We start from the raw sequence: 27,999 nt of genomic DNA, 5'->3' as shown, positions 1-27,999 counted from the left end.
CACCGGCCTGGCTGGTCCACGCCAGCCGCAGGTGGGAAGGGCCTGGGATCGGCGGTGAGGGTCTCTGGGCTGGGGGCTGCAGCTGAGCCGAGGTGCTGTCTCCTCCTTCTGTTCCGCAGACAGTGGCTGAGCATGGAGCTGTCCCCCCGCAGCCCTCCGGAGATGCTGGAGTCGGATTGCCCGTCACCCCTGGAGCTGAAGTCAGCTCCCAGCAAGAAAATGTGGATTAAGCTCCGGTCTCTGTGAGTCCCCGGCCGGGGGGAATGGGAGGAAGGGACCTTAGGGAGCCTGAAGGGGGTGGGGGGGAATAGCTGGAGCTGGGCTGGTAGCTTTTCTCGGGCACACATGTTGGTAGGTGTGAGGAAACACGGCCCTGACACGCGTGGCCAGGCCACATGTGCAAGACATGTGCGGAGCAAGACGGCTGGTTGGAGCGGGCTTAGGAGTTGCAGAGGTAAAGACGTGCCTGTGGACCCCCGGGTGACACGCAGCGCGGAGAGGCGACACAGTATGTGCGGTGTGACAGGGCTGCAGAGGGGCAGCGGAGGTGCCAAGCTGACTCACACGTGCGGAGTTGTGCAGATGTGAGACACATCACATGTGTGTGCATGAGTGACCATGGGTCACAGAGGTGTGTAGAGCGATTGCACACATGCAGATCTAGTGCATGAGGATACTTGTGCCAACCTGTGGGTCATAGGTATCTCAGATGGGACTGCTAGTGTCTGCCTCCTGCATCCTACAGGGAGTGGGGGTGGGGGTTGAGAGCACCCCATACCTGAGCTGCTCATCTCTTGGGGCCTGGAAACTCACCCTGCATATAAATGATGAGGAGATTCACCTGGAATCTGGAGGGGGGTGGAGCCCCCTACCTGGGAGCTGGTGGAGGTGGTGGTGGTGAATAAAGATTGATTGACACTGGCAAGGTAACTGGCTTCATCAAAGCCTTTTTGTTTATATAGGGTCTCCCAGGATCTCCAAGCACATTTAGGTATCTTTTCTATTGCTGCAGGACCAGGGAGGGCATGAGGGAGAAATAAATGGGGAAAGGAAGCAATCAGGTATTTCAGACTCTAGTCCTAGGGAAGGAAAGGAACTTTTCTTTCTGCTCCTCAGAAAAAAAGAGGATTGAGTCAAAGACAAGCATTATGTTTATCTCCCAATCAGCTGCTGCCACTGGGTAATCTCTGCAGTCTGTTAGTTCTTAATCAGTGAACAAGGGAAGATGCTCTCTCCCTGAGATGACTTCCCACAGCCCCAGGAAAGAGGCAATAGGTAGGACAGTATGGATGTTTATTGAGGAAACACAGTAAACATAGCCCTGGAACCCAGTTCCTCCCCAGTATCCTCAATAGTGAGCACCGAAGCTTTGTATTTCTGGGTTTTGGTAGAGGGAGAGATGGGGGTAGGGTAGATACTTATGGTTGTATTGTTCTTTAAATACTTTACCTGTGGTGATGAGATGACGCCTTTACATGGCGGGTGGGTCTGATTTATACAGTAGCTGCTTAGAGAGGCCGTAGGGAGAACTGAGGCATAGTGGGCAACAAGGCTTGGAATCCAAATGTGCTTCTCAGTCCCTCTCCTTTGCTGCCTCTGGCCAGTGCAATTTGCTGGGCTCTATGAAGCGCAGCCTTGGAATGAGTTCTTGGATGAAGAAATGGAAAAGCGGATTGAATTGATTTTTGTTGGGAGGAGCACTGGGTGATTCTTGATAGAAAACGATGCTCTGTTAATGCTCTGGTAACTAAGCTGGGGAAGGGGCAGGTAAGGAAGTGGCTGGAAGGCAAAGAAGGGGCCTCACGGTCTATAAATGGGAGAATCCAAGGTGTCTCAGGAGGGCTTCCCTAGCACTGGTGGCTCATCGTACACTCATCTTGCCTCCATTCCAGGAAAGAGGGCCCTGCGAAAGAGTGGGTTTTACCAGTTTCACTGTCTCCCACACCTTTCTAACCAAAAGTTTTTCCTGAAAATGAATTGCTGTTTCTTCCTTTCGTGTGAGACGTGCTTAACCGTAAGAGAAGAGGATCCCCAGAAGGAGGCCTTGGAACCTAGGAAGAGAAGGGTGTAGAGGCAGCAGGCCCTCCAGAGAGCCTTGGCTGAGATGTCCTCACATGAGATGCTGGCGGACAAGGCTCACTAATTTTATTGATTAGATTATTCTGGTCTTCACTCACTTCAGCAATCTTGTCCTTAAGAATGCTAGCTACATGTCATAACTTACCCAGAAAACTGCCATCTCTTGGTTATTAATCACCAGGAATACATTCCCAGTCTCACTTTCTCAAAGCAGAGAAAGATCTTGATATCAAGGTAGATCTCAAGTTGATGGCTTACTGGATTTGGCCTTGGTTTAATATCTGGAAGGCTTTGATAATCAGATGAAGGGAAATAAAAGGGTTTAGAGCTTTAGCTGCGTAGGAGGACAAAGTCAGGTGTTTTCTTAAGAGGTGAGAAAGGAGACATTCCCTCTTTTAAGTGAAAATAAAGGTGTCCTCCCCTCAATGCCCCTACATGGGCCAGGGTAATAAGGGGCTGTTTAGTTTGGAAATAGTGGGGTAGGCATGATTATCTCAGGACTGGGTACTGAAAAGAAATGAAGACAGATGAAATATGTAAGTGTGTGTGTATTATCATCTATCTATCTAGATTCTTCACTGTCACTTGTAACCAAAAGGAAAAAAAGAAAAGAAAGAAAATAAAATATCCATCTAGATTCTTCTACTAAGCACATCCTATTTTCTCCACTCTACCCTTTTAATTTCTAATCTAGGACATCTAGACTCTGTTCAGGGAGACCAGGCCTGGTGTTTTTGCCCTGGATAAGAAGCCCACACTAATATAATGGTGCAGGGCAATTTCTTGTTGGGAGGAACACCCAAGAATTCTGCTTCCCACACTAAGACCCTGTCAAAGATAAATTCAGAATCTGGAACATATGCACTGAAGAGTCTCTAACTGTGGGATTTTACCTCTAGCTAGCAGGAAAATTTTCCTAATAAGCAAACGCATAAGCTGAGGCATGAAAGAGGCTGTTTGGAGATGATGGGTTGGCTAGGATGATTTTCGGCATCCCTAACCTTAAGATGAAGGGTTTGGCCTGTCTACCCTTCTCTGAGATCAGAGGGCTTTGGGAATGTGGGGAGAGTGAGAAGAGGTAGAGAGAGTTTTCTGTGTCTTTTGTGAATCAAGAAAAACTTATGAGCAGAGATTAGCTTAGTCACTCAGCCAACAACTATTTATTGAGTACCTTCTGTGGGCCAGGAGGCAGGCTGGGTGCTGGGCACACAGTGGTGGACAAAATGGGCACAGTCCCTGCTCCTATGGTTCAACTCCATCAAGTGGTGTGGAGAATGGGGAAGACATCCTGTTCCTTATTTTCCACCCTCACCCAAGTGGTAAAATTCTACCATTCTAGTGTCTGCCTAATTTTTTCTTTGTGGGGGGTTATGCACAAAGGAAAAGCATAATATGAGTTCTCTCTCAGGATAGTACAAGTATCGCTCTCTTTTCTCTGCTCCAGTTTCTCTCTTAGAATTTTAAATTTTACAGATAGAACATCCTTCTTCCTTTGGGACAGTATAGACATAATCCCTTTCTCTTCTCTTTCTCCACATGGTACACACTCAAGATCCCCAAGGCCTAGGCTCAATGTCCTATGCTGTGGTTCAAGGTCATTACAGTTGAGCTGGAACAAGGCCCCCGTTGGGGATTATTTTTGCTCATCTTATTTCATCAGAATCTAGTGTGGTACCTTGAACATAACAGGCACTTAATTAACGCTGTTAAATAAACAAATGAACAAATGAATTAATGAATACATGTATATATGGCATGAGGCCCAGTTCTGTCTCTGATTTTGTGGTGCGTGTAAACCTCTGTGTGTGTGTGTGTGTGTGTGTGTGTGTGTGTGTGTGTGTGTAGGAAATTGGAGATGGAGGTACGGAGATGTTTTTTGAGAGATACTTAAAGATGTGGGGTTTGGAGACCTCGGGACAGAGCCTGGTACTGAAAGAGTTACAGAGAATACGGAAACTATGGCATTTGGAGTGTGTGAATGAGATGTCAGGATGAAACTGCGAATACCTGCCTGACGTGTACACATACATGTCTGCGTAAAGGTTGATGTGCATGCTGGGAACAGTTTGTGGAAGGAGAGGTCCAAAATGATGTGTCTTTGTTTTTATGTTTATAAATGGCATGTGTGATAAGAAATGTGTTGGGAAGGTATGCACTTACCTGAATACCTGAAATTGTCCTAGGTATGAATGAGATGATGTGTGAGTGTGAGTGTCTATGTAGGTAATAGGAGGTATGTGTGATCTTGTGTATGTATTTGTGATACACTCAGATTTTTTGACAATCCTGAGAAGGTCTAGTGGGCAGAAGGAGGAAGCTGAGGATGCCTCATTGATTTACCCTGCCTTTTACCCTCATTTGGTATATGCCCTGTGGTGTGATATTCTGTGGCTCTTACCAGTTTTGAAAATCGTGCTGCCATCCTCCTTTCTCTGCGTTTGGATGTGGAGTTGCTGTGCAGATTGCAGTATAAACTATGGCTCCCTGGGACTCTGGAGAAAAAGGAGCATCATTTCTTCCAGGCCTTGGCAGGGGTGATTTTTAGTGCTGTTCTCCCTGGATTAGCCCTTCCTGTTTTATTTCCAATTATGTCAAAGGGAGTCTCTCCTTCCTGGGCTTTATACCCTTCTCTTCCATCAAATGTTTTCTGTCTCTCTATTTCCTCCATCAGCTTTGTTTTGAATGAGGACTGTGTGGTATCTCTGAGATGATAGAGGGTGGAAAATTCCAGCTGTAAGGGGAAGGGGAGGTGCAGAGACAGGGGAAATAAAATTTAGAAGAACTTCACAAACGTCTGGTCAGAATAGGTGGTTGGAGGCAGGGAACCAGGGAGGCACAGAGAATATTAGGGGACGTGACTGAGTTTGAATTCACATTCCCACTCTGTCAATTACTAGCTGTGTCATCTTGAAGTCACATAGGCTCTGAGTCTCAGTTCTTCATTTGATATCATCATGTGAAAATGGTATTTAAATGATAAACTGTGGAGATCTTTTGGCATGAGAGAGCTTGCTATGTGGAAAAGGCAGGGGAAGGGGAATAAATGGGTGACTATTGGCTGGGATGACAGAGGAAAATAAAGATTCAAGAGGCAGGAATATGAATTACCTAATAGGTTCAAGTGCTAGTGTCTGGGACATGATTTGGAAGAGTCTTGTTGATGAATGGTTGTCTGGACGAGGTGAGGGCAGGTGTTTGAGCTTAGAGACCAGAGGCCTGGGTGGGGCTGGAGGAGGGCTGTACTGTAAACAATGTGGGCCGCTGCAGTCAAAGGAAAGGACCCAGTGGTCAAACTGGAAGTGGTTGGAGCCATTGCAGTTGTGAAACATAGCGCGTGTGGGGAGGCCAAGGGCTGCCTTAGGTGACTTCTTTGAGTATTGGGGAATTCCCCTCTGCCACTTACCCCACGTCTCTGGGCCTGCAGGTAATATCATCAGGTATGCCACACATATCCTGTTTTGGAGACTCTCTAAAGTCCTTAGAACCTCTGCTTGTCCAGGAGTGTCAGGAGGCAGTTTTGGGAAAGAGAGGAGATGCCATATTTGAGCTTGCATTTGTCAATTTGCCCAGAGGATGGTGAAGGAGGTTGGGGATGCTGTGGGACTGGAAGACCAGGTAAGAGACCCAGTGGGAGAGAAGCTGACATCAATAGACCCTTCTCCACCTGCTCCCCACCCAGGGAATTCCTAAAATTAGTGGTTGAATCCCAGATTCCCTCTTTTTTTCTTTTTTTGCCACATTTGGACTGAGATGGAGGAGCAGGAAACCTTGAAACAGCTATTTCCTCTCTGTCAAATCTTTAAAGGCATCATTGAGGATTTTTTCTCCAACTCTTCTGCTCTCTCTCCTTTACTCCTCTGATTCTCCCTGCATCCTCTCCTTTGCCCCATCCTGCTCTGGGTTCCCTTTCTCTGTTAGGCTCTATTTTGCTCTTCTTTCCTGTCCCACTTCCTCTCTCTGTCCCTATTCCCTTTGATGTACCCTCTCTTGCCCTCAGTGCTTCTCCTCCTCCCTCATCTAGGCTAGGAGCCAGAAGTCCCTGGGGTGCCCTCCCCTCGCCCAGGTGTTGCTGTGGTGACGGTGCAGCGTAAGTTCGCGGGCACGCTGTGGGGCCGCCTTAGGAGTCCAGCCTCCGCTCCTGTCTTCTGCAAGGCCTTTCTTTGCCTTCTCACTGACCTCATCCGCCCAGCTCCTCTGGGGAGGAAGCCAAGTAATTGCCTTTGAATCTCAAGGGGCTGATTTTCTCAGGTACGGAAGTTGAGTAGCTATTTTCCAACTCTCTTCAGGATAGCAGCAGAGAAAGAGGGACGAAACCAGGGCAGCAGGTGGGGTGGAGGTGAGACAACTGGGGAGACTGGAAGTTGTTAGATAATGAGATTGTCCCCTGAGGGAGGAAGACTAAAGGGTCCAACAGAACTGGGAGACCATTTCTCCCTTTCTTTGGGAAGGAGCATTGATGGGAATTGAGGAGAAAAGAAGTGTTTCTGATAAGGGAAAAGGGGAATACCGAGTTGTTATCCATCCAATGCAGAGAGGCCCCTAAGGCCAGTGCTCTTGCCCCTCTTCCACAGTGTCCCCCCACCTTGCAACTGCTCCTCTCTCCTCAGCTCCTGCTGCATCTATGGCAATGCTCCCTGTGTGGGAAGGAAACATCAGGTTAGGATGCTACTTCAGCATCCCAGACCTGGCAGAGGTCCACTGAGAGAGCTATGATGGGCTTTTGGTAAAGGGGCAAGCTTTGTGGGGAAAGGGTCAGGATGTCTCCAGGGTGAGGCCTGGGGGCATGGGGCATGGAGAAGAGCTAGAAAGGGGGTGCTTCAGGTGGTGCTAGTGGATAAAGTCGGGTTCCCAGGTCAGTTGATTCCACAGCTGCAGTGAGAAGTCAGATTTGCAAATAATTATGGTGGCTGCAGTGGGTGATTGGGCTGCCAGCTGGTGTTGGCACCATTTATGTTGGGAAGGGAGCTTGGCTTGCTGGGGGCAGGGGTACTTAGTGATTCTCTGACAGGCAGGACCTGGGGGCTAGGGAAGTTTCTCCTTTCATTCCTGTTCCGAGGCTTCACTGATCCCTGTTTATCAGCTCTTGCATATTTAGCTTGGAACCGTTTCCCTAGTTCTCTCCTCTATGCCCACCTTGTTTGGAAACTTCTTGGGGCCTGAGCTGAGTGAGCACACATGCCAATAGTGTTGCCAAGCTGTCTACCCTGAGCATCTCTCTACCAAGCAGTAGCTGTAGAAATTCCAATCTGAAAGATATATAATAAATCAAATTGCACTAGATACCTCAAAGACTTCTTTGTCCCTCCTGTTCTCTCTCATTCTGCTCTTCTTTGGAATGCCAAGAAAATTTGCTGTTGTTTTGATTGCAGTGAAATAGATTGAAGGTAGATATTCTGGAGAACTTCCTGAAAAGTTCATGGAGGGTCGAATGTAACCTTTCTCTGATAAAGAAAAAAGCCACCGTGCTCCTTTAAGCACCTGCTTAGAGCTGATTTGGGGGAAGCAGTGAGTCAGACAGGATGACCTCTGGAACTGGGGGAATGAGACCCAGGCATCCTACTTCCCTAATGCCTCCAACCCCTGCCCTAAATCTGAGAACCATGAAGAGTCAGTCAGAGAGGAGGAAACTGATGCCCAGAGATAGCTGGAAAGATGGAGGGCAGTGCTGGGACTGGAGGTCTGCAGACCTGCAGCCCAGTGCTGCCCCGATCACACTGGTAGTTAGTCCCTTGCCAAGCTTCCAACTCACTTTTCCATCCCAGGCTGCCTTCCACATCTGTTAGGCCTCCTGGAAGCAGGGCATCTGCTGGGAACATCTGTTGGGATGTGGCTGGTGGAGTGGTCCTCGTGGAGGTGGTTAATGAGCAGAATTAAATAGTGCAGGGAGAGAGAAGAAGGGTGGACAAATGAACCAGAGAAAGTTCTTCTGGACTGGGTACCGGGAACCTCCTCTTCAAAATTTGCCTTCCTCTGACCTTCTTGCCCACACCTCCCGATTCCTTCCCCTCTCAAGGGCTGAAGCCTGAGGGAGAGGCGACTCATTTGTGTTCAGGGCTGGGAGCTGGGACACCTGGGTTCTTATTCATCTGGGCTAAGGCTCAAGCTGCTTAGATTATTCCATTCCTCATGTGATCTGAGTTGTGCTGGGCTGTTGCTAGGAACACTTGTTAGAGAGGGCTTCTGGTCAGGAGGCAGAGGGGGAGTTGCCTTCAGACACATGCGCAGGTGGAAGCAGACTCTGCCCTGCCCCCCTTCTTCAGTGTTTTCCCAGACTCTCCTCTACACTTCAAATCTGCTTTCCTTCCCTCCCTGCCCCCTTAAGTCCCTCCTGCTCCTCTTCCTCATCTTCCTCCACTCTCCTGGTTTCCAGCCTTCCCCCACTATCTTCCAGTCTTCCTCAGGCCCTGCCCCAGCCCTTCCCCCATCCCACCTCCACCCCCCAGCTCCTCTGTCCAGTGCCTAGAGATCTGTCACCACTGCTGCCATGTCAACAGTGCCTCCCAGGATGGCACCCCAGCTCTGCCACCAGGGGGGTTATTTTTATCTCTGGAGCCACCCCCGCCACTATGCCCAGCCAGCTGCCAGAACTGGGGCTGCCTGTGGAGCAATGGAAGCCAGGGGAGTGAGGGGAGTGGGAATGCTTGGGTGGGGAGGAGAGCTGGTTGTTCTTGGTTTCTGGAGCTTCATGCTCTGCATGTGCCCAGCCTCTGCTTCCCCTGCCTCCCTGGGCCCTGCAGAATAGGAAGCCAGAGAGAAGTCCCGAATGTCTAGAGTGGTGGTGTCAGGGAGACTAGAGCTTCTCCACAAATATCCCAGGTGCTATTTGAGGGCTGGATGGCAAATCAGGGGTCCTGGGTACAAGGGTGGGCAAATGGGACTTTGTTTATGGATGATTCTTAATGAATATTTGCTAAACAAACTAAAGGATTGGAATAAATAATAATCTTTTGTGTTCATGTACCCCTTTATAGTTCCTGAGGTGCTCTCATACCACATCTCACTAGATCCTTGTGAGAATTCTGTGATGCACATATTTGCCCATTTTACAGATGAGAAAACTGGAGCTCAGAGTGACTTGCCCAAGGTCACATAGGATGATAAAGTCTAGGCAAAAGTATCCTGATTTTAACATGTGTCCTCTTTCTATTGGATTTAGGTGATTTTCTTGGTTCTTTCAACTTCTGAGATTTTGGAGGTTTGAAGTCAGCCAGTTAACCCCTTCCCTGGCACACCCACCCCTCTTCTCTGACCAGAGGCAGAGTGTCCCCTCCTTTGTTTCCTATCCCAACTCCTATTCTTCAGTGCAGGGTGGGGAAAGCTGTGGGTGAGCAGAGGAGGGAGGCATTATGGTTGGGTTCCTTTCTGTTTTTAAACTAAATTTAAGGGCTAAAGGAAAATTCATGTTGAACCCTTTGCTGGGGTCATCACCTCTGTGCCCCCTCTCCCAGGTGACAGTCTCCTTAGCTTAGGGGTGGAGTGTCGGGTGTGTGTATATGTGTGGGTAAGTGTATATGTGTGAAATTTTTTCTCCAGGAAGGGCCTGTGGTTGACCAATATCCCTTCTTATTAGAACAATTAGTAATAGGCTAGGGTGAGTGATGTGGCATGTGTATGTGGGATGAGGCGGTGAACAGTCATTTGTCCAGCCAGCTTTGGTTCTATTGGGCAAGAGATCAGAGGAATGGACAAGATATGCTCTTCAAAGCTTTTCTAGTCTCAGAAATCTCTACCTTTCATTAGGAGGGTCACTTGGCTAGAGTAGCAGGGCCTAGAGTAAGAGGACAAGGTGAGGGAGGGGAGCTGGCCTGGCTTGGAGGTTGTTGGTGCTCCAGGCTGTGTGCTACCACCTGTCCCCACTCTCATCCTCATCCCTCCAGGCAAGCATAATTTGTCCCTCATTCCCTGGTGGCATGTCGAGTAAGGGTTTTTGACATGGGGTCTAGTCCTTTCTTTCTTTTTCTTTTTTCTTTTTGTGAGGTGGGGTCTTGCTCTGTTGCCCAAGCTAGAGTGTAGTGGCCCAATCATAGCTCACTGCAACCTCAGTGCAACCTCAAACTCCTGGAATCCTCCTGCCTCAGCCTCCCAAGTAGCTGGACTACAGTCCCGCGTCACCATGTGGGACTAATTTTTGTTATTTTTTGTAGAGATGGGGTCTCACCATGTTGTCCAGGCTGTTCTCCAACTCCTGGCCTCAAGTGATCCTCTGGCCTCTGGCCTTGGCCTCCCAAAGCTCTGGGATCATAGGCATGAGCCACCTCGCCCAGCCATAGTCCTTTCTGTCTAAAAACACTAATCAGCTTGTGGTCACTGTGGGGAGAGTGGTGGTGGGACACAGGAAAAGACGGGAACAGAGAGCAGGTTTCTTTTTTTCCAAATCTGCTGCAGCTCTGCTTTATGGCTACCAGGTGCTCAATAGAAAACAACTTGTAGATATTTAACTTCCATTCCTCTTGTTGTTGAAGCCCACGTCCACTTATCCCAGTACTCAGTGGAGCTGAGAAACAGCAGGTTCCCAAACTTCGTTTGTTTATAATCCGTCAAAGCTTGGCACAGTGACAAGGTATTTTAGTTTTTCGGCTTTTGAGGGGTAGGGATGAGGAGGAAGACTTCCCGTTATAAAATCCTAGCTCTTGGCCTATTTCTTCTCTTTTCCCTGTCTCCTGTAACACTTATCCCCACTCATCCCTTTTCCTCATTCTCACATCACCCCCGGCCCCAGACCTAGATCTAGGAGACCGTAGAAGCCCGGAACTCTCTTCACTGGCTGCAATTGGCTTCACCCGCCCTCGCTCCTCCTTGGCCCCGCCCAAGCCCTCAGCTGACCAATCGCGGCCCCAGTGTACTTGTATTGGTGACGTCATCTCACAGCCAATCGGACGCGGGCTGGGGCTGTGTGCGCACCGCCACTTGGCGCTGCAGAGGCCGGTGCTGTCCTCCCCACCCTGGGCGAAAGCGAAGTCTGGAGGCAGAAGAGGGGGTCCTGGCCCCCAGACCTCTACTAGATGCCTCTTTTGGCCCCTCCTGGGCCATTTGATCCCTTCTCCTCTGCCTCTGAGCTGGATTGAACTCTCTCTAGTTAATTCATGGTTATTCCCCAAATTCCATTTTACTGAGAAAACTGGGGCTGGGAGTGTTAAAATAATTTGCCCAACCTCTTGGCTTCTTTGAGCAAATTCTCCTGACTTTTATTCACTGCTTGAAGGTGGGAGGCCCTTCCCTCTCTGTTGAGCCGGTCTCTGGGTAAGGATCCCCTGACTTCTAGTGTCAGCAAGCCCCTCCCCTACAGTTTCTAATTCTGTGTGGGAAGTTCATCCTCCTGTCTTGCTTCCATTCTATCAGGTGGGTTAAAGCTCATTTTGGAGAATGGCCCCAGAAAAAGACCAGAGAGGGAGTTGAATCTGCTTAGCCCCTCTAGAGGGCTCTTGCAGGGCCCCTTCCCCTCCCACGACAGATTCAGGGTGGTTCCCTGTCCCTGCACCCTTAAGCCTCTTGCTAACCCCTGTTTCCCAAACAGGAGCCCCACCTCCTCAGAGCAAGGGGCTGGCCTGTGCTATTTATGTCCTTTCTGGGATTCTTCTGAGAACAGATTCTTGTTTTCAGTCTGATTCAGATGTGAAACTTTTTCTGCAGCCTCTCACCCAGTTCCGGTAGGCTGGGTCTCTGCCTCATCACTCTCTTCTTCCTCCAGCCAGGCTCCTCCCCAAAGTTCTCTCTGGTCAGTTGTTCAGTTCGGCTGGGACCTAGAGAAGGAAGTTAGGGGCCAAAGAGGGAGTTGTTCCCCCTTAGGGGCCTTGGCCCTGGGGTCAGTATTTTGATACTCTAAAATAGGAAACTTTGGTTCCCATGGCAAACCCTGTTCCTGTTCAGAGGATCCATCTCCAGGGCCCCATCCTCAGGTAGGTGCCAGGGATGAGGAGAGAAGAGGAGAGCGATCAAGACCTGACATCCCCATACGTTTTGTGAGTGTGCGTGCTACCTTCTCCACCTTTTACTCCATCTTGTCCTTCACCTATTCTCCTCCCATTTCCATCTCCCTTTCCTTTGTATCGCTTTCTCTTGACTATAGCAGGTGACTTAGCAGTGTCCCCCACCCCTCCTTCCTGACCCCCAGCATGCTTAGGCCTCACATCCCTTTGAAATTTCCTCACCTTGTCTTAAGAACCCAAACAAGAAATAGAATTCTCCTCTTAGCTCCTTGGCTTGAGGCTGCCCGGTCCTAAGCCCCCTACTTATAGTGATCTTTTCAGGAGCATGCGTACTGGAATTAGTGGAAGGGGCTTTGGAAATCCCCAGAACATCAGCCAAAGAAACGAACTGGTGAAAATGGCTGGGGAAGCTGAGCCCTTCTGAGGTGTTGGGGTCGTTATTGCTAGAAGTCTTCCCTTCCAACCTGGAGCTAGGAGAGACTGGGGCCTTCCAGGGGTCAGGATCTGAGGCTTTTCCTATAGTGCAGGGACTGAGGGTAAAGAAGGAAGTGGTGGTGAAACAGGGGTGTGGGTAGAGGTGGAAGGAATGTTGGGGGAAGCTTCCAGTTTTCCTTGGTGCTGGATGAAGACTGGGCAGGTTGAGCATCCTGTTCTACAAGGAAAGGCACCATTTCCATGCCAGATTCTCTGAGAGCTGAACAAGAGGTGAGATTAAGATTAATGTCAGGCCGGGCGCGGTGGCTCACGCCTGTAATCCTAGCCCTCTGGGAGTCCGAGGCAGGTGGATCGCTCGAGGTCAGGAGTTTGAGACCAGCCTGAGTGAGACCCCGTCTCTACTAAAAATAGAAATCAATTATCTGGACAGCTAAAAAAATATATATAGAAAAAATTAAGCGGGCATGGTGGCACATGCCTGTAGTCCAGCTACTCGGGAGGCTGAGGCAGTAGGATCGCTTAAGCCCAGGAGTTTGAGATTGCTGTGAGCTAGGCTGATGCCACGGCACTCACTCTAGCCCGGCAACAAAGTGAGACTCTGTCTCAAAAAAAAAAAAAAAGATTAATGTGAGTGGGGCAGAAGGGCTTCCTGCAGAAGAACAGGGAGGTGAGGACTTTGTGTGAGTCTGGGGAGATCCTAACTCTGAAGGACTTTAGAATAAAAGAGGCCTCTGCCAGGCCAGAAAGTATGATGTGTATGTGGGGGAAAGGGGTTATTAGACTTCAAGAGGGTGCAGTCCAGCACCTGGATCCTTTCAGCTGCCCGAGTCCAGGCCCTCTTCTTGGACTGTGCGTTTGTGAAATTTATTCTTTAGTTTTTCCCTCCTTACCTCTTCCTTTTGGTGTCTGGATCATGTTTGATTCAGATTTCAGCAGAAGCTATCCAAGAGCTCCTGGACAAGATCTAGAGGTGGGGGAAGGAGGAACTTGGAGGGAAGCATGTGTTGAATGAAAGTCAACCTACCGCCTTCCTCTTTTCTTCAGGCTTGCCAGTAGCATTTTGGGAATCCTGGCTCAGAAATCTCAATTGTGAGCTCTGGGAGGTAGCCTCACACCTGATTCATCTTCCCTTTTGCTTTTATTTATTCAATGAACTTTTACTAAGCACGTTCTGTGTGCTCTGAGGATGGAGGCCCAGATAAACAAGTCAGCACCATCAAGACACTCATGGTCTCCTATGGGCCGACTGTCACAAACAGTTAATTAAGGTTGGACTGACTGAGACTGAGGAAGCTGTGAGTTCCGTCCTCTCTCCAAGCTGATTACATGACTGGGCTTGTTCTGCCCTAACACCTTGGCTGTTAGGTTCCATTAGCTTGAATGGTAGGCCTTTCCCACCTGCCTGAGATTGACAAGTTGTGAGACCTCAGACAAATCACTTAACTTCTGCAATTGTAAAGGAAAGATTGTGGTCATTATCATTCTCCCATTTCCTGTCAGGACACTTCCTAATTACCAGCCTCCATCCAAACTAGACTCACTCTTCTCTATCTGGACTTGGGAAAGAGAAGGCACCTGTTGGATTTGAAGGGAGTGTGGTATGAGCTGGGTGGGATGATGTTGGTCAGTTAATTCCTCTTCCAATCTATTTATGGAGACCCATTGTATGTGCCAGGCCTTTTGCATATGTTATTTCATTTAATCCTCTTATTCATAGCCCTGTGAGACTGGTCTATCATCATCTTCACTGTTTTACACATGAGGAAATTGAATCTCTAAAGGTTCTCAACCTTTAGTGTACATTAGAATCATCTGGGGTGTTTGTTGAAAATGCAGATCCCTGGACTGTACCCCCAGAAATTCTCGTTCAGCAGGTGTGGAGTGAGACCTAGAATCCATATTTTTAACATGTATCCAAGATGATTCTGATGCTGGTGGTCTACAGGCCACATTTTAATAAATACTGATTAAGAGTTAGTGAGTTGTCCAAGGGCTTACAGCAGGAAGTCATAGCTTTGAACCTGGGACTTCTGCCTCCTAGACCCCTCTGTGGCTGGGTACACCCCCGGAGCCTTAGCTGCCTCCTGAGCCTTGGTTTCTGCTTTGTAAAAGGAGACAGCAATTCCTTCCCCTCCTCCCTCTCTCATAGGCCCATTGTGAGGATAAAATGAGATAATGTAGGAGAAAGTGCTTTTTAAAATGTAGAGCTGGCAGCATTGTTAGTGGTTATGCAAATACATGCAAATGAGCATCCGTGGGTGTGGCTGTTCACTTTGGGAAACTCTGCTGGGTTGTGAGTTTCAAGAGATGAATCCAGAAAGAAACTGCAAGGACTTTGGTGACTTGCATTGACCCCTGGGGGAAGAGTTTTGGGTTGTAATAAGAGCTGAATGAAGCAGAAGGCTAGGGTGGGGGTCTGGGGAGAGACGAGACCATAGGTAGGAGAAAAGGCCTTTCTTTCTTTCTGGGTTGTATGTCCCCGGAGTCGAGAGCCCTGGCTAGTGGGACTGATCAGGAGAGGGAAGCCCTGGTTTGTGGCTGGGTCCTGCATGCAGAGTGTACCTCTTTGTTCTGAAATCTCTCGGTGGGTACTCTGGGAGATACTGGCTCCTGGCCCCTTTCCAGCTCATTTGGCTGGGAAAGACTTTTATGATGTGTTGCCTCTATTCCTCCTCCCTAATGAAGCCAGAGCTGGGGCTGAGCTTTGCTAAAACTGTCCTCCTCTTTCTTGTTAAACAACCTGCTGTTTCCACATGGAGACAGTACAGCAGGAAGGCTGGAAGTGAGATTTGAAGATAGCCCACCAAGGAGGCTGCAGTGCCATCCTCCAACTTCTTTGCCACTTTCCCTTCTGTCCCATTTGTTCTCTGACATGTTGGCCACGACTGCTGGGCCCTGAGGTGAGAGTTGGCTTGTGATGCTTCCTGGGGCTGGCTATTTTGGGCACCCCTATTCCAAAACTGCGAGACCCTGGGATTCTAGAGCTCTTTCTCTTCAGGAATGCCATTGTTCTCCCTCCCCCGGCATCCCTCAGAATTGATGCTAATTCCAGTCTCTAGTTCCTGACTCATTCTTTTTTCCACCCTGACTCATAGAGTGACCTTGGGTTTCCGAAGCCCCTCTTTGTGGGGACTTGTGATGGCCAGCTTTTTATCCCCGTGTTGGCTTTAGATGGGGTGGGGCAGGGCTAGGGGAAGAGAGGAGGGAATTTTAATTGCTTTCATTAAAATCACTGTCTAAAGTCAGAGAGCTTTGTTTGCTTGGTGACTGCCTGGGCTGGACTCACCAGATTTCTAAGCCTCCCAGTTAGTTAATCACTGACCCCCCAGAATTCGTAAGTGTAAAATAGGAGGGGATTGTCCCTTCAGGCAAAGTACCCAGCAAGTGAGATCTCTGGCCCCACCCCATGGATTTTGCACTGGGGAAAGCTTTGGCTGGGACAGAGGCAGGGGGTGGGTACAGTAACTCTGCCAGAGGTTCCCTCTGGTGCAAGACTGGGGAGGCAGGGGTTAATGTGGCTTTGTCCTGGTTGATGGATTCTGGAATCATAATCCATTAGCTCTGCCTGCATGGAGTGAGGCCAGGCGGAAGCCTTCAGATTGGTCTTTGTTCTGTGTGCTTTTGCCATCCCGCCAGGGACAGAGGAGCTCTGGGCATGTTCTCCCTGGCTCACCTGCCACCCAGCCAAGAGATGATAAAAGAATCATGGGGGCTATTTTGATTGCTGTTGATCCCAAGCCTTCTCTTATGGTGGAAATAAGCAGTTTTAGCTCTTGGTTATTCAGACTATGAAACAGATCAACCGAAAAACATCACCTGCCTAATTCTGCTGGGGCCTGGCCGTTTAAACAAGAGTTTGTAGGAAACACTGGCTAAAGGAGGGGTGTTGAGAGGTCAGATGGTGGGTGAGGATTGTGGAGTCAGGAATGCCTGGCATTAAATTTTAGGGGTAGATACACTTAATACAGGCAGTGGCAATAGCCTGAGATAAAAATAAATTAGCTGCTATTATTATTACTGTTAGAATTATTTACTCTATGGAAGACTGAGGATGTTTCTGTAAAATGGACCCTGTTAGAGGGTGTCCTTTTTTGCACAAGGCAGCAGTGCCTAAGCAGGATGTCTGTACCTGTTCTCTACAGGCTGCGCTACATGGTGAAGCAGTTGGAGAATGGGGAGGTAAACATCGAGGAACTGAAGAAAAACCTGGAGTACACAGCTTCTCTGCTGGAGGCTGTCTATATAGATGAGACACGGTGAGAGAGAGACCTACAACTATCAGGCACAGTGTTCCAGAGACAGGGAGTAAGACAGAAAGCTGGAGATAAGGATGTATGAGGGACAGGAAGAAAGGGAGAGGGTGGGGCCGATATAAAAAGCTCCAGGAAATACTGGCAGAGATAAAGGGGCAGAGGAACAGAGAGAGAGATGCAGCAACAGACAAACACAGATATCAAGAAGGAGAGAAGACAGTTTCAGGGTTAGAAGGGACTTTAAAGCTCTTCTAGTCCTGACCTTCCTCCCAGTGTGGAATCCTTCTAGACCTGCATTGCCCAACATGGGAGCTGCTGATTATAGGTGACTATTGAGCGCTTGAAACATGGCGAGTATGAATCGAGATGTGTACATAAAATACATGCTGGATTTCAAAGACTTAAAAAAAAGAATGTCAAATAGCTCATTAATATATTTTATATTGATTCCATGTTGAAGTGATAATATTTTAGAGGTATTAGGTTAAATAAAATTTATCATTAAAATAAATTTCACCTATTTCTCTTTACCTTTTTAATGTGGCAACTAGACAATTTAAGATTTCATAATTTTATGAAATCGCTTGCATTTTATTTCTATTGGACAGTACTGCTGTATAGCATCCCTGCAAGATGGTATTCCATTGCCTGCTTGAACACTTCCGTAGTTGGGATGTTCACTACCTCACATAGTGACCCGTTTCAGTGTTATTGGAGATGTTAGGTAGAGATACAGAATTCAAAGATATAGAAAGAGAAAGAAAAGGGAGGGTTGGAGACAGCTGGCATGAGTGTTAATGAGTGTGGGGTGTGGCCGAGTGCAGGGTCTCTAGGCTGTGGAAGAACCTGCTATCTTTCCTCTGTGACTGCCCTTCTGGGGTCTCAGGCATATCTTGGACACGGAGGATGAGCTGCAGGAGCTGCGGTCAGACGCTGTGCCTTCGGAGGTGCGGGACTGGCTGGCCTCCACCTTCACCCAGCAGGCCCGGGCCAAAGGCCGCCGAGCAGAGGAGAAGCCCAAGTTCCGGAGCATCGTGCACGCTGTGCAGGCTGGGATCTTTGTGGAACGGTGAGGTTTGCCTGCACTCGGCCTCCCTCTGCCTCTAGCTGTTCCTCTCTTCCCAGCCACCTGTTCTTCCATGATCCCACCAGCCATATGATCCCACGTGTCCATGGCTTATTCCCAGACCCCCACCTGGCCAGACCCTCCCTCCCCAGACCTTTATACCTGGGCTTCTTGTTTTTATTCTCTCTTAGGATGTTCCGGAGAACGTACACCTCTGTGGGCCCCACCCATTCCACTGCGGTCCTCAACTGTCTCAAGGTGATCCCCGGGTTTTGCGGGAAGAGAAGGTTGGGGGATGGAGTAGCCTTTGGGACTTCCACACTCTGTTTGTGGCATAATTTTTGCCTTCCTTTTATTTTATTTATTTATTCATTCATTCATTCATTCATTCATTCATTCATTTATTTATTTGAGACAGAGTTTTGCCCTGTTGCACAGGCTACAGTGCTGTGGCGTCAGCCTAGCTCACAGCAACCTCAAACTCCTGGGCTCAAGCGATCCTACTGCCTCAGCCTCCTGAGTAGCTGGGACCACCACGCCCGGCTAATTTTTTCTATATATTTTTAGTTGTCCAGCTAATTTTTTCCTATTTTTAGTAGAGATGGGGTCTCACTCTTGCTCAGGCTGGACTCAAACTCCTGACCTCGAGCAATCCTCCCACCTCGGCCTCCCAGAGTGCTAAGATTATAGGCATGAGCCACCGCACCCAGCCTGCCTTCTCTTTTAACCGTTGTTCTCACGTTTGTCAAAACAACTTTTGGCCACTCCATAGGCAAATCCTTGCCTTCTTGTCTCTCCCATACTGAGAGATGTCTGGGAAGAAAGAAGCCCACTTTACTACCTTGTTGTTTTTCTGCTTTTCAAGTCTCTGAACTCATTGGAAAGTCCTCCTTGAAGTCTAACTTCAATCCTTGCTGCTGCTGGAAAGCGACCTAGTCCATTGTTTCTCCACAGAACCTGGACCACTGGTGCTTTGATGTCTTTTCCTTGAACCGAGCAGCAGATGACCACGCCCTGAGGACCATTGTTTTTGAGTTGCTGACTCGGCATAACCTCATCAGCCGCTTCAAGGTTGGGCAGCATTCTACCTCTGCCTCCAGGCAGGATTCCGCACTCCTCTCATTCTTGTTCTAAAGATTCCCAGCAAGTAGATTCTGTGGGCTCCGTCACCCAGTCTCACCACCAGGGAAGTCTCCCCACGCCCACCCGAGTCTAGCCTTTCTTTCGCTTGCTGTGTCCCAGCCCCAGACTTTGTAGATTACTTTCTAGGGGAAGATTCTAGGTCTGCAGCTGTCTAACCTGGACTCCGCTCTCTCCCGCTTTGCCTTTTTCCCCTAACTTGCCGTCTCCAGGCTGGCTTGGAGCTCTCCTCCCCTCAGCTGCTCTGCCTCCTGCCCGTGGACACCAGAGGCCTGCAGTCCAGATGCTGTCAGCAGTGCCCTTTGGGACTAGAGTCTCTGTGTTTGTTTCCTGTGGGGGGAGGGGGGACAAAATTGGCCACTTCCCTCACCCCCCGCGTCCCCCCACCCCCAGCTTTAGTCTCTGTGCCAGGAATGTTATGGAGAGAATCAGCTCTGGGCAGGGCAGGGAGGGGGTGTGAACCCCATTTGTTCTTCAGCTTGGCTGGCCAGGAAGTATAATAGGGAATTAAAGTCCTCTCCTATGGAATTAAAGTCCTATGACAGGAGGGAGCATCTCTTGGGAGGGAATAAAGGCAGGAAAACAACACTGTCACATAAAAAAACACGTTTGGAAGTGGAGGGTGAGGGGGGCTGAAGGGTCGCAATGGGGATATTGGGTCAGTGCTGGGGGGCCGTAGATGTTAGAGATGGGGGGAGATGTGTGTTCTGAGGGGCTGAAGAGGGGACAGTCAAAGGAGTCCAGTCGGAGGGTCCCCACCCAGACCGGCTCTGGGAGGTCATTCCACCCACCCCCTTTCTCCCCTTGGCTGTACCAGACTGTTCTTGCATGCGATCCTGTCCTCCACCCTCCACTCCTCCAGCGAATCCCAAGAGAGTTTCCACAACTTTCCTGAGATGCTCGGTTGGGATTTTCTTCAGTGTCTTCCTGAGACCTGTCTTGTGCAGTTTCACTTTCTTCTTTCCAATCCTGCCCCCTCCAGGACGGAGGACAGCTGAGCCCTCTTTTTCCTAAGACTCTTCCCAGCTCGTGTTTCTCCAAACTGGTTCTCACATTTCAGACACCACCTCCTCAACTCTACTTTCTTACCTGAAGGATTGAGTTGGGTTTGGCCCATCCCCAGTCTGCCTTGCTCCAAGGCAGTTAGGGGAAGATGGGTGCTTACTGCTTTGGTTTCCCCTGATGGTAGTGAGCCGGTGGGATCCGCCCTTCTCAAACTCCACATTCTCTTCCTGGGCACCTAGCCCCTCCCCTGCTCCTCCCTTTCCCTTCCTTTCCCTCCAGGGACTCCATGGCAACGCAATAGCAAGGGCAGTTGTCATGGAAACAGTCCTTTAAAATTCCCTGAATTTGGGGCACAGCCCTCCAGGGGTGCGGGTGGGGGATGTTAGGGTCTGACTGACTAGTGGCACATCTTCTGTGCCTCTTGTCCCTCTGTTGCTCATCTCTACAGAAGCTTCCCCAAGTCCTGAACCTTGGGCCCCTCTCAGCCTCGGAGATTCAGGGACAGGTGAAGACACCAGCCCTGCCCTCTGGGAACCCTGGGCTTTTTGAAGGAGGCAGACATACTCCAAGATCATATACAGAGACAGGGACAGAACTGAGAGTAGCTGGCCAGACCTTGGGCTCCTGGTGCTTTGTGTGTGCGTGTGCTGTGGGACAGGGGTGTGGGTGTGTCAGCGTATGTGGAGGGGAAGTAGCTGGAAGAGGCTTCTCCGAGGAGAGCTGATCCACATCTGTCTGGAAGGGTCCTCCCTAGGTCACCTTATTCTTTGCCCTGCTCTGAGCCCTTTTCCATGGTATTGGATTTGGGAATGGAGTTGGGGAGGTTGGAAGGTAGGAGGGAAGATTTCTTTCCTTTTCTTAAAAATCTCCAGAGAAATAATAATAATTGTAGCTATTCTTTAGAGAGCACTTGCTAAGTGCCTTTTTCTTATCTCATTAAATTCCAGGTAGGTGATATTATCTTTATTCTGCAATTACATATCTGAGGCACAGAGAGGCATGTGACTTGTCCAAGGTCACACAGCCAGCAGGCGATAGAGCTGGGATCTGAGCCCAGACTCATCTGACTGCAGAGCCCATGCTCTCTCCCAGTGCACGCTGCCCTCTGAAGAACGGTGGGATTGCTGATCGCAGTCCTCAGTCGCTGCCTCAATACATCTCGATTTCTTCCCACTTCTGCAGATTCCCACTGTGTTTTTGATGAGTTTTCTGGAGGCCTTGGAGACAGGCTATGGGAAGTACAAGAATCCTTACCACAACCAGATCCACGCAGCTGATGTCACCCAGACGGTCCACTGCTTCTTGCTCCGCACAGGGATGGTGGTAGGTGCCCTGGAGATCCCTCTTCTGTGATCCAGGGTCTATGGCTGCAGAACTGGAAGTCTAGACTCTGCTCCCATTTCCATTTTTCTCTCTTTGGTTCTTCTTTTTTGGCATCCCAAAGCCTTTATGGAGTCAAATTGGAGAATTCCAACTCTAGAGAATTCCTGGGTGGACCAAAACTTCATGGGCAGTGCTGGGGACATGTGCTGGGATGCAGGTTGGGAGGAGGAAGGTCCTTGGCCATTCCAGGAGCTGAGAAACCTGGCTGCTGTGTAACCTAGGAGCTGACCTTGAAGATTGGAAGGGACGGGCTAGGTCGTCTAGCCTGTGTGTGGAGGTTCCTGGGCAGTGACCGGCCGGGGTCAGCTTACTCTCATCCTCTGTCTCTTTCCCCTAGCACTGCCTGTCGGAGATTGAGGTCTTGGCCATCATCTTTGCTGCAGCCATCCATGACTATGAGCACACAGGCACCACCAACAGCTTCCACATCCAGACCAAGTGAGGGGTGGGGATGTGGCAGGGGCAGGAGGAGCCAGGTGGAAGCGGGGGGCGGTTGCCAGAGTCCTTCCTTACAAGGGGCTGGACTTGATGACCTTTGGTTTTGCAGGTCAGAATGTGCCATCCTGTACAACGATCGTTCGGTGCTGGAGAATCACCACATCAGCTCTGTTTTCCGAATGATGCAGGATGACGAGATGAACATTTTCATCAACCTCACCAAGGATGAGTTTGTGTGAGCAGAAGCCAGTATTTGACATCCCTAAGAGGCTCCCTTATCCAAGCCCCTCTTTCCCACTTCCTGGACCTCCTGCCCGGCAGTGGTGAGGAGGCTGATCGCTTCTCTTTTTCTGTCCATTCAGAGAGCTGCGGGCCCTGGTCATCGAGATGGTGTTGGCCACAGACATGTCCTGCCATTTCCAGCAAGTGAAGTCCATGAAGACGGCCTTGCAGCAGCTGGAGAGGTGGCATCTGGCGGGGTGTGGCTGGGGCCAGGCCAGAGGGAGGGGTGTGTGAGTTGGGGGTTGTAGCCATGGGTAGCTGGTATGATCTTTACCTGGATGTAGAGACTGTCCTGGCTCCAGGTATCTGAGTGTGTCTGTGTGTAAGCGTGTGCGTGTGCGTGTGCGCCTGTGGTCTTGGGTTTACGCACAGCCTAGGTGGCTGGTCTGCGGGACAGAACTTTGGGCCAGGACTCTGCCATGGGGGTTCTCACCGCAGCTTCAGGACAGGCTCACTCCAAAGTGTTGGGAAATTCATCCACCTCTTTTGTACTCCGGTTTTGTTATCTGTGAAATGGTAAAAATGATACGCCTCCCTCCACAACAGCTTGCCACCAATTCCTACTCTAACAGGGCTATTGCGAGAGTCATGCGAGGTAAAAAAGAAAAAAAAAAAAACACAGAATAAACGCCATAATTACATATAATGTTGCTTAAAAGTGGGTGGGTGTATATAAATGTGTGAGACTGGACTGTGTTCGTGTGTGTCCTGAAGGTGTGTATTAATCTCTGTGTATGATGCCTGTGTGGGGGAGAATGCAGCGTCACAGCGGGTCATTGTTGGGGGTATAATAATGATTATTATTATTATAAATAATATCTCCTGAGGGCTTATTATGTGCCAGACACTTTCCTAAATGCTTACACGTTGTATGTCATTTAATTCTCAGAACAACTCAACATGTGGTAGAGTTGTTTCCATTTTAGGGTTGAAGAAAATGAAATATGGAAATTTTAAGTAACTTGCTCCGTGTCACGCGGCGAGTGTGTGGTAGGTATAGTGGGGATTTGAACCCAGGCCCTTTGATTCTAAGAGCCTGGGTTCTCAGCTACTAACCTGTGCTGCTACCTATAAACATGTGGGTGTGTGTAGCCTTGGAGAGTGTTTGAAGCTGTGTGGAACGATGTGCTCGTATAGGTCTGAGAGAGGGTGTGTGATGGGAAGTTAGGAACAGTCCAGGTTTCCTTTCCCTAAAAGATCAATCTCCCTTCCCTTGCCACCTGCCCCAACCAGGATTGACAAGTCCAAGGCCCTGTCTCTACTGCTCCATGCTGCTGACATCAGCCACCCAACCAAGCAGTGGGCGGTCCACAGCCGCTGGACCAAGGCCCTCATGGAGGAATTCTTCCGCCAGGTAGCCTGGCATCTTTGCCCACCCTCTGCCCATGGGGTCTGCTCTCCCCTTTTGCTCTCCGAGTTCCCTACTCCAACTCCAGATCTTCATTCAGCTACCTGTAGCTTCTGACCTGATCCTAAATCTGTGGGATAAAATCTCATTATCTTAAAAGCTTAACAGTGGCTGCATTCCATTTGCATGTCACTCATTTCCAGGTCAAAGGCACAGAAATTCCTCTCCTCCTTCAACCGCCCCCCCCACTTCTACCTGCACCCCAGATCTGGTAGGTCTGCGGTATCCTCTCCAGCTTTCCCACCCTGTCCTTTCTCCCCCAGGGTGACAAGGAGGCAGAGCTGGGCCTGCCCTTTTCTCCTCTCTGTGACCGCACTTCCACTCTGGTGGCACAGTCCCAGATTGGTGAGTGTCCTTTCCTGCAGGGAGGAGAGGACTGGGAAGGGGAAAGGATGCTATCCGGGCCTGGGCCAGGGTTGCTCCAAGCCCCCAGCCCTGCAGAGGCAGGCCTGCTGTGCCAGAGCGTGGTGTCCTGGGGGGAGGCCAGGGGGTGGCAATGTAGGGAGGAGTTCTCTGGGGTCACCAAGACATCATCCCGAAGCCTATCCCCAGTGGGAAGTTTTCAGCCCCAGGTTACCTCTCCACCCTGTTTTACATGCAGCCAGGGGTCCCGGCCATGCCCAGCCCTCCAGGTGAGAGTAAGACATCCCTGTTGTGTTGCTCCCTCTGCCGCAGGTTTCATCGACTTCATCGTGGATCCCACGTTCTCTGTGCTGACTGATGTGGCAGAGAAGAGTGTCCAGCCCCTATCGGATGAAGACTCCAAGTCTAAAAACCAGCCCAGGTGACGGTGGCTGGGGTAGCCAGGTCCCCTGGCTCTGGGGGAGGGAAGCTGGCCTCACACAGAGGCCTGACTCACAGGGAGGGGGTGCAGCTGTGGTGGAGGTGGCAGGGTGGCAGGCTGCTCCAAGCTTGGCAGCCCCTCCGGTGCTTGTCACACAGGGGCAGAAGGATGGGATCAGAAGGGTGTGACCTGCATCTTGCTCCCTTCTGCCATATTTTTGTTTACTCCTTTAGTTCTGTCTTTTTTGCCTTTTGGCTAAACTTGTTTGTCTTTTCCTTCTCCTAGGGAGATGTGGAGAGGGAGGGGTGAAATTAGGGGAGAAGGACAGGGACTTGGAGGGTATCTAGTAGAGGGAGAAGAGGAGAAGGATGAGGCTCCCTGAACCTCTTCCTGGTCTTCCATCTCCTCCACTCTGGGGGCTGCGAAGGTGGTTCTGCAGGGGCCTGAGTCTCACCTCTGGGGGTGTGTGTGGGGTCCTTCTTCTAGCTTCCAGTGGCGCCAGCCCTCTCTAGATGTGGAAGTGGGAGACCCCAACCCTGATGTGGTCAGCTTCCGTGCCACCTGGATCAAGTACATTCAAGAGAACAAGCAGAAGTGGAAGGAACGGGCTGCAAGCGGTGCGTGCCGTTGGCGGGTGGGGAGCGCTGGTGTGAGCGGCTAATGGCGCAGCGGCAGGTCCATTGTTCTTAAGCCCCTGGAGCAACCCTTGGTGGACTCCTAGAGTTGGCAATCGGACTGACCAGACTAATGTTAGATCACAGGAAAGACTGGCTGAATGGCCTGGACTTTTCCAGAATGGGGGCTGGATAGACGATAGATAGGGACAGCCATAATATTCCACAACCCAGGGGACCCCGTGCACATTGTGGTCTCTGCCAGTGGTGTCCTTGGAGGTTTGGGTAACTTGGTGGCCCTGGCAAGGAAATGTCTTCCTTTATGGGGGAGTGGAGGTTGTGAGTTTTAGCAAAGCTGGAGAGGCTCTTCCTAAGTGGGGACGGGTTGAATGTAGCTGAGCTTCAAGGCAGAGAGGTGGATGAGAATCCCTTACTTCTTTCCACATACTTTTTGGGTCCTGGGGAAAAATACTTCTTGGTCTAAGCTCAACTTTATGTTCCTCTGCAGGCATCACCAACCAGATGTCCATTGATGAGCTGTCCCCCTGTGAAGAAGAGGCCCCGCCCTCCCCTGCCGAAGACGAACACAACCAGAATGGGAATCTGGACTAGCCCTGGGGCTGGCCCAGGTGGGCCTGCTGTGGGGGGAGTCGGGAGAGCTGGGCATGCCACGTAGCATCTGGGATGGGTCATCTCTGGGGTCCAGTGGATGTGAGGTTCTCCCTCCCTCTTTCCAGGCAGTAAAATGGAGGAAGTAAAGACAGTCTTGAACTAGGGTGTGGATGGGCAGGGAAATCTCCCACCCTCTTTTGTCCTACAGTCCCAGCAGGAAGAAAGGAGGCAGCTTCTCAGAGCTCAGGGTGGGGCCTGCGCCGGGCTGCAGCTGGCCGGCCCAGCACCTTGGTGGGGGAGGGCGGAGCAGCCCAGCCAAGGCACAAGGCTCAGTGAGGTCTGTTGAACGTGACTCTGATTTCAGCCCCCACTCACACTCTTAGCTGGCCACCCTTTTGAAGGGCATTTGTTTGCACAACTATACTCAAGACTGAGTGGGGACTGGGACTTGGAGAAGGACGGTCAGGCCGGAGACGAAGGGAGAGGTCAGAGCACTGAGGTTTCTCTTTCCCCAGGTCCTCATTGAGTCCAGTGTTCGACATCATCAGCACCATCCATCAGGACTGGCTCCCCCATCTGCTCCAAGGGAGCGTGGAGGTTGTGGAAGAGACAACCCACCCGAAGGCCACATGCCAGAGATTGTGGGGTTGGGGGAAGGGCCCCTCCCCACCTGACACCCATTGGGGCATACATCAATGTCCCAGCAGCAAGACTGGGGAACTTCAGGCTCCCAGTGGTCACTGTGTCCCTCCCCCCAGCCTCTGGGCTCTCCCCATGGCCAGATGGCTACCTGGGAGGGGAGAGCTTCATGGGGCTTCCCAGGGCGGGGGGAGGGTCAGAGATGCCAGCCCCTTTGGCCCTCCCCTGTCCTATTTGCCTCCAAGTTTCTAAGCAATACATTTTGGGGGTTCCCTCAGTCCCCCACCCCAGATCTTAGCTGGCAGGTCTGGGTGCCCCTGCTCCTCCCCTGGGAAGGGCTGGACTAGGATAGAAAGATGGGGTTTTCAGAGCCCTGTGTGCAGGGAGGGACTGGAGTGGGCTCCTTCAGGGCATGGTACCTTTCCAGGACCTGGAACGGGGAGGCATCCTCTTCACCCCAGACTCTACTGCTTCAGCCCATTCCCAGCCTGACCCCCGCAATCTTCCCTCCCTCTCACTCTGAAACAGTGACTGGGGGAAAAGAGGAGCCATTGGGACCAGGGCCTGAGGTCTTTTCTGCAGCCCTCAAGAACTTGGGACTGGTCTGGGCCCTGGGGGCTTGTCACTTGCCCTGGCTGAGTCCCCCAAGCTCTTTACCTCCCTCCTCTTCCCCGGGGGCTGGGAGGCTCCCATCCGACCAATGTCTGTAAAGTGCTTTGAGATCTCCCCAGCAAAGCACCTTCAGGATGTATCTCATCAGCACAGGCAGGAGAGACCAGCCGGGTTGGGGTCAAGGGTGCGTGGGGAGGGTAAGGTATAATCCAGGAATCCTGTGGGTCCATTCCCTCCCTCCATCTCTCAGAACTGGCCCGGCGGGCACCAAGAGGCTCCTCCCCTGGGACAAGTAGGGAGTGGTGGGTGAAAGGCAGATGGACGAGAGGCTCAGGGCTGCCGCTGGCATGGCCTCTGGAGAGATGCCGGCCAGGCCTGGTGCCCCTTCCTCTCCTTAGGCTCCTCCTTGCTCCCACCTTGCCCCAGGAAAGGCCAGTCCAGGTGACTGCCCTTCTCCTTTCTTGTAAATACCAACCATGCATTTGTACAGTGGGCCCTGTTCGTGTGAAATCCATATCCATGGTCTCTTAGACCTGCCACCCTGATACCTGTCCTCCCACCCCACCCTTAGTGGGGCAGAGACGCATGTGACTCACCCCTGCCCATGGTCTCCCAGACCCCTGCTATAGCCAGAGATCAATAAAGAAGAGAGACCTGGCATGGCTGTTTGGTATTCACTGGGTGGACGTTGACTGAGCATCTTCACATACACTACTTTTTTAAGCTTGATAAAATCCGGGTAAGGTGTTCTTCTTATTTTATGCACACACCAAGTATTTATATAAATGTATGAATGTGTATGTGGCCAAGCTGAGGCCCAGAGAGACGAGGCCTTGCCCAAGGACACACAGCAGGTGCAGGGCAGAGGTGGGACCCGACACTTCTCGGGCTCTGCTTTTTCCTCCGCACCACACTGCTGCTTCAGCAAGGAGGGGGAAAGAATCTTGCCTTCCCTCCTTTCGTCTCTCCCCTCCACTACCTGGGAAAATCAAAAGCAGTGGCAGGAGAGGCCTGGCTGTGGGAGCTGAGGAAGTTTCTTCACTTACGCTTGGTTTTGGTCTAATCTGGGCCCCTCAGTATCTAGAACAAGGGGAGAGATGTTCCCGCTCCCAGCAAGGGCCTCTTCATTAACAGCCACCGTGTTCTCTATCCGCCTTTGCTAACGGGTTGGAATAAGGGACGTGGTCTCAGAGCTGGAGGAGGGAACACATCCTGAAGCCTGGGAACCCAAAAGCAAGGCAGCTGAGGTTTGGAGGGCAGGCAAGGAGGCATCCACACAAACACCCTCTCTTTCCCACGGGCCAAGCGCCAGGGCGCAGTTCC

At 50.6% G+C, this 27,999-nt stretch overlaps 1 protein-coding gene and 1 long non-coding RNA gene across 4 annotated transcripts; one reads left to right on the top strand and one right to left on the bottom strand.

Moving 5' to 3' along the window:
• Positions 1-127: 127 nt before the first annotated feature.
• PDE1B (phosphodiesterase 1B) lies at positions 128-27,334 on the top strand. Of its 3 annotated transcripts, none has more exons than XM_045553745.1 (15): positions 128-242; positions 16,583-16,696; positions 17,580-17,762; positions 17,951-18,017; positions 18,714-18,830; positions 21,087-21,227; positions 21,625-21,725; positions 21,835-21,960; positions 22,088-22,189; positions 23,241-23,361; positions 23,679-23,760; positions 24,091-24,199; positions 24,686-24,816; positions 25,322-25,442; positions 25,941-27,334. In XM_045553745.1, exons 1-14 carry the CDS (start codon positions 133-135, stop codon positions 25,423-25,425), a joined length of 1,608 nt encoding a protein of 535 aa, XP_045409701.1. In that variant the 5' UTR covers positions 128-132; the 3' UTR covers positions 25,426-25,442; positions 25,941-27,334. The 3 variants fall into 3 exon arrangements, with proteins under 3 accessions (XP_045409701.1, XP_045409700.1, XP_045409699.1); XM_045553744.1 differs by lacking the exon at positions 128-242 and adding an exon at positions 6,197-6,327; XM_045553743.1 differs by lacking the exon at positions 128-242 and adding an exon at positions 11,788-11,975.
• LOC123639730 lies at positions 4,557-8,005 on the bottom strand. Its single transcript, XR_006735791.1, has 3 exons — positions 7,829-8,005; positions 5,483-5,566; positions 4,557-4,571 (listed from the first exon to the last, which is right to left on the bottom strand). It is a non-coding gene; the product is annotated as an uncharacterized LOC123639730 (long non-coding RNA).
• Positions 27,335-27,999: the final 665 nt, after the last annotated feature.

The sequence above is a fragment of the Lemur catta genome, chromosome 6, assembly GCF_020740605.2.
Source record: "Lemur catta isolate mLemCat1 chromosome 6, mLemCat1.pri, whole genome shotgun sequence".
Taxonomy (NCBI): Eukaryota; Metazoa; Chordata; class Mammalia; order Primates; family Lemuridae; genus Lemur; species Lemur catta.
The sequence above is the reverse complement of the archived record's forward strand: the minus strand, read 5'-3'. Positions and strand labels throughout refer to the sequence as shown.

Bases quoted from the DNA above. Each gene is read 5' to 3' on its own strand.
- PDE1B (XM_045553745.1), top strand. From the start codon at position 133: ATGGAGCTGTCCCCCCGCAGCCCTCCGGAGATGCTGGAGTCGGATTGC. The intron at 16,697-17,579 runs GTGAGAGAGAGA...CTGGGGTCTCAG, and splicing joins GTCTATATAGATGAGACACG to GCATATCTTGGACACGGAGG. The intron at 17,763-17,950 runs GTGAGGTTTGCC...ATTCTCTCTTAG, and splicing joins GCTGGGATCTTTGTGGAACG to GATGTTCCGGAGAACGTACA.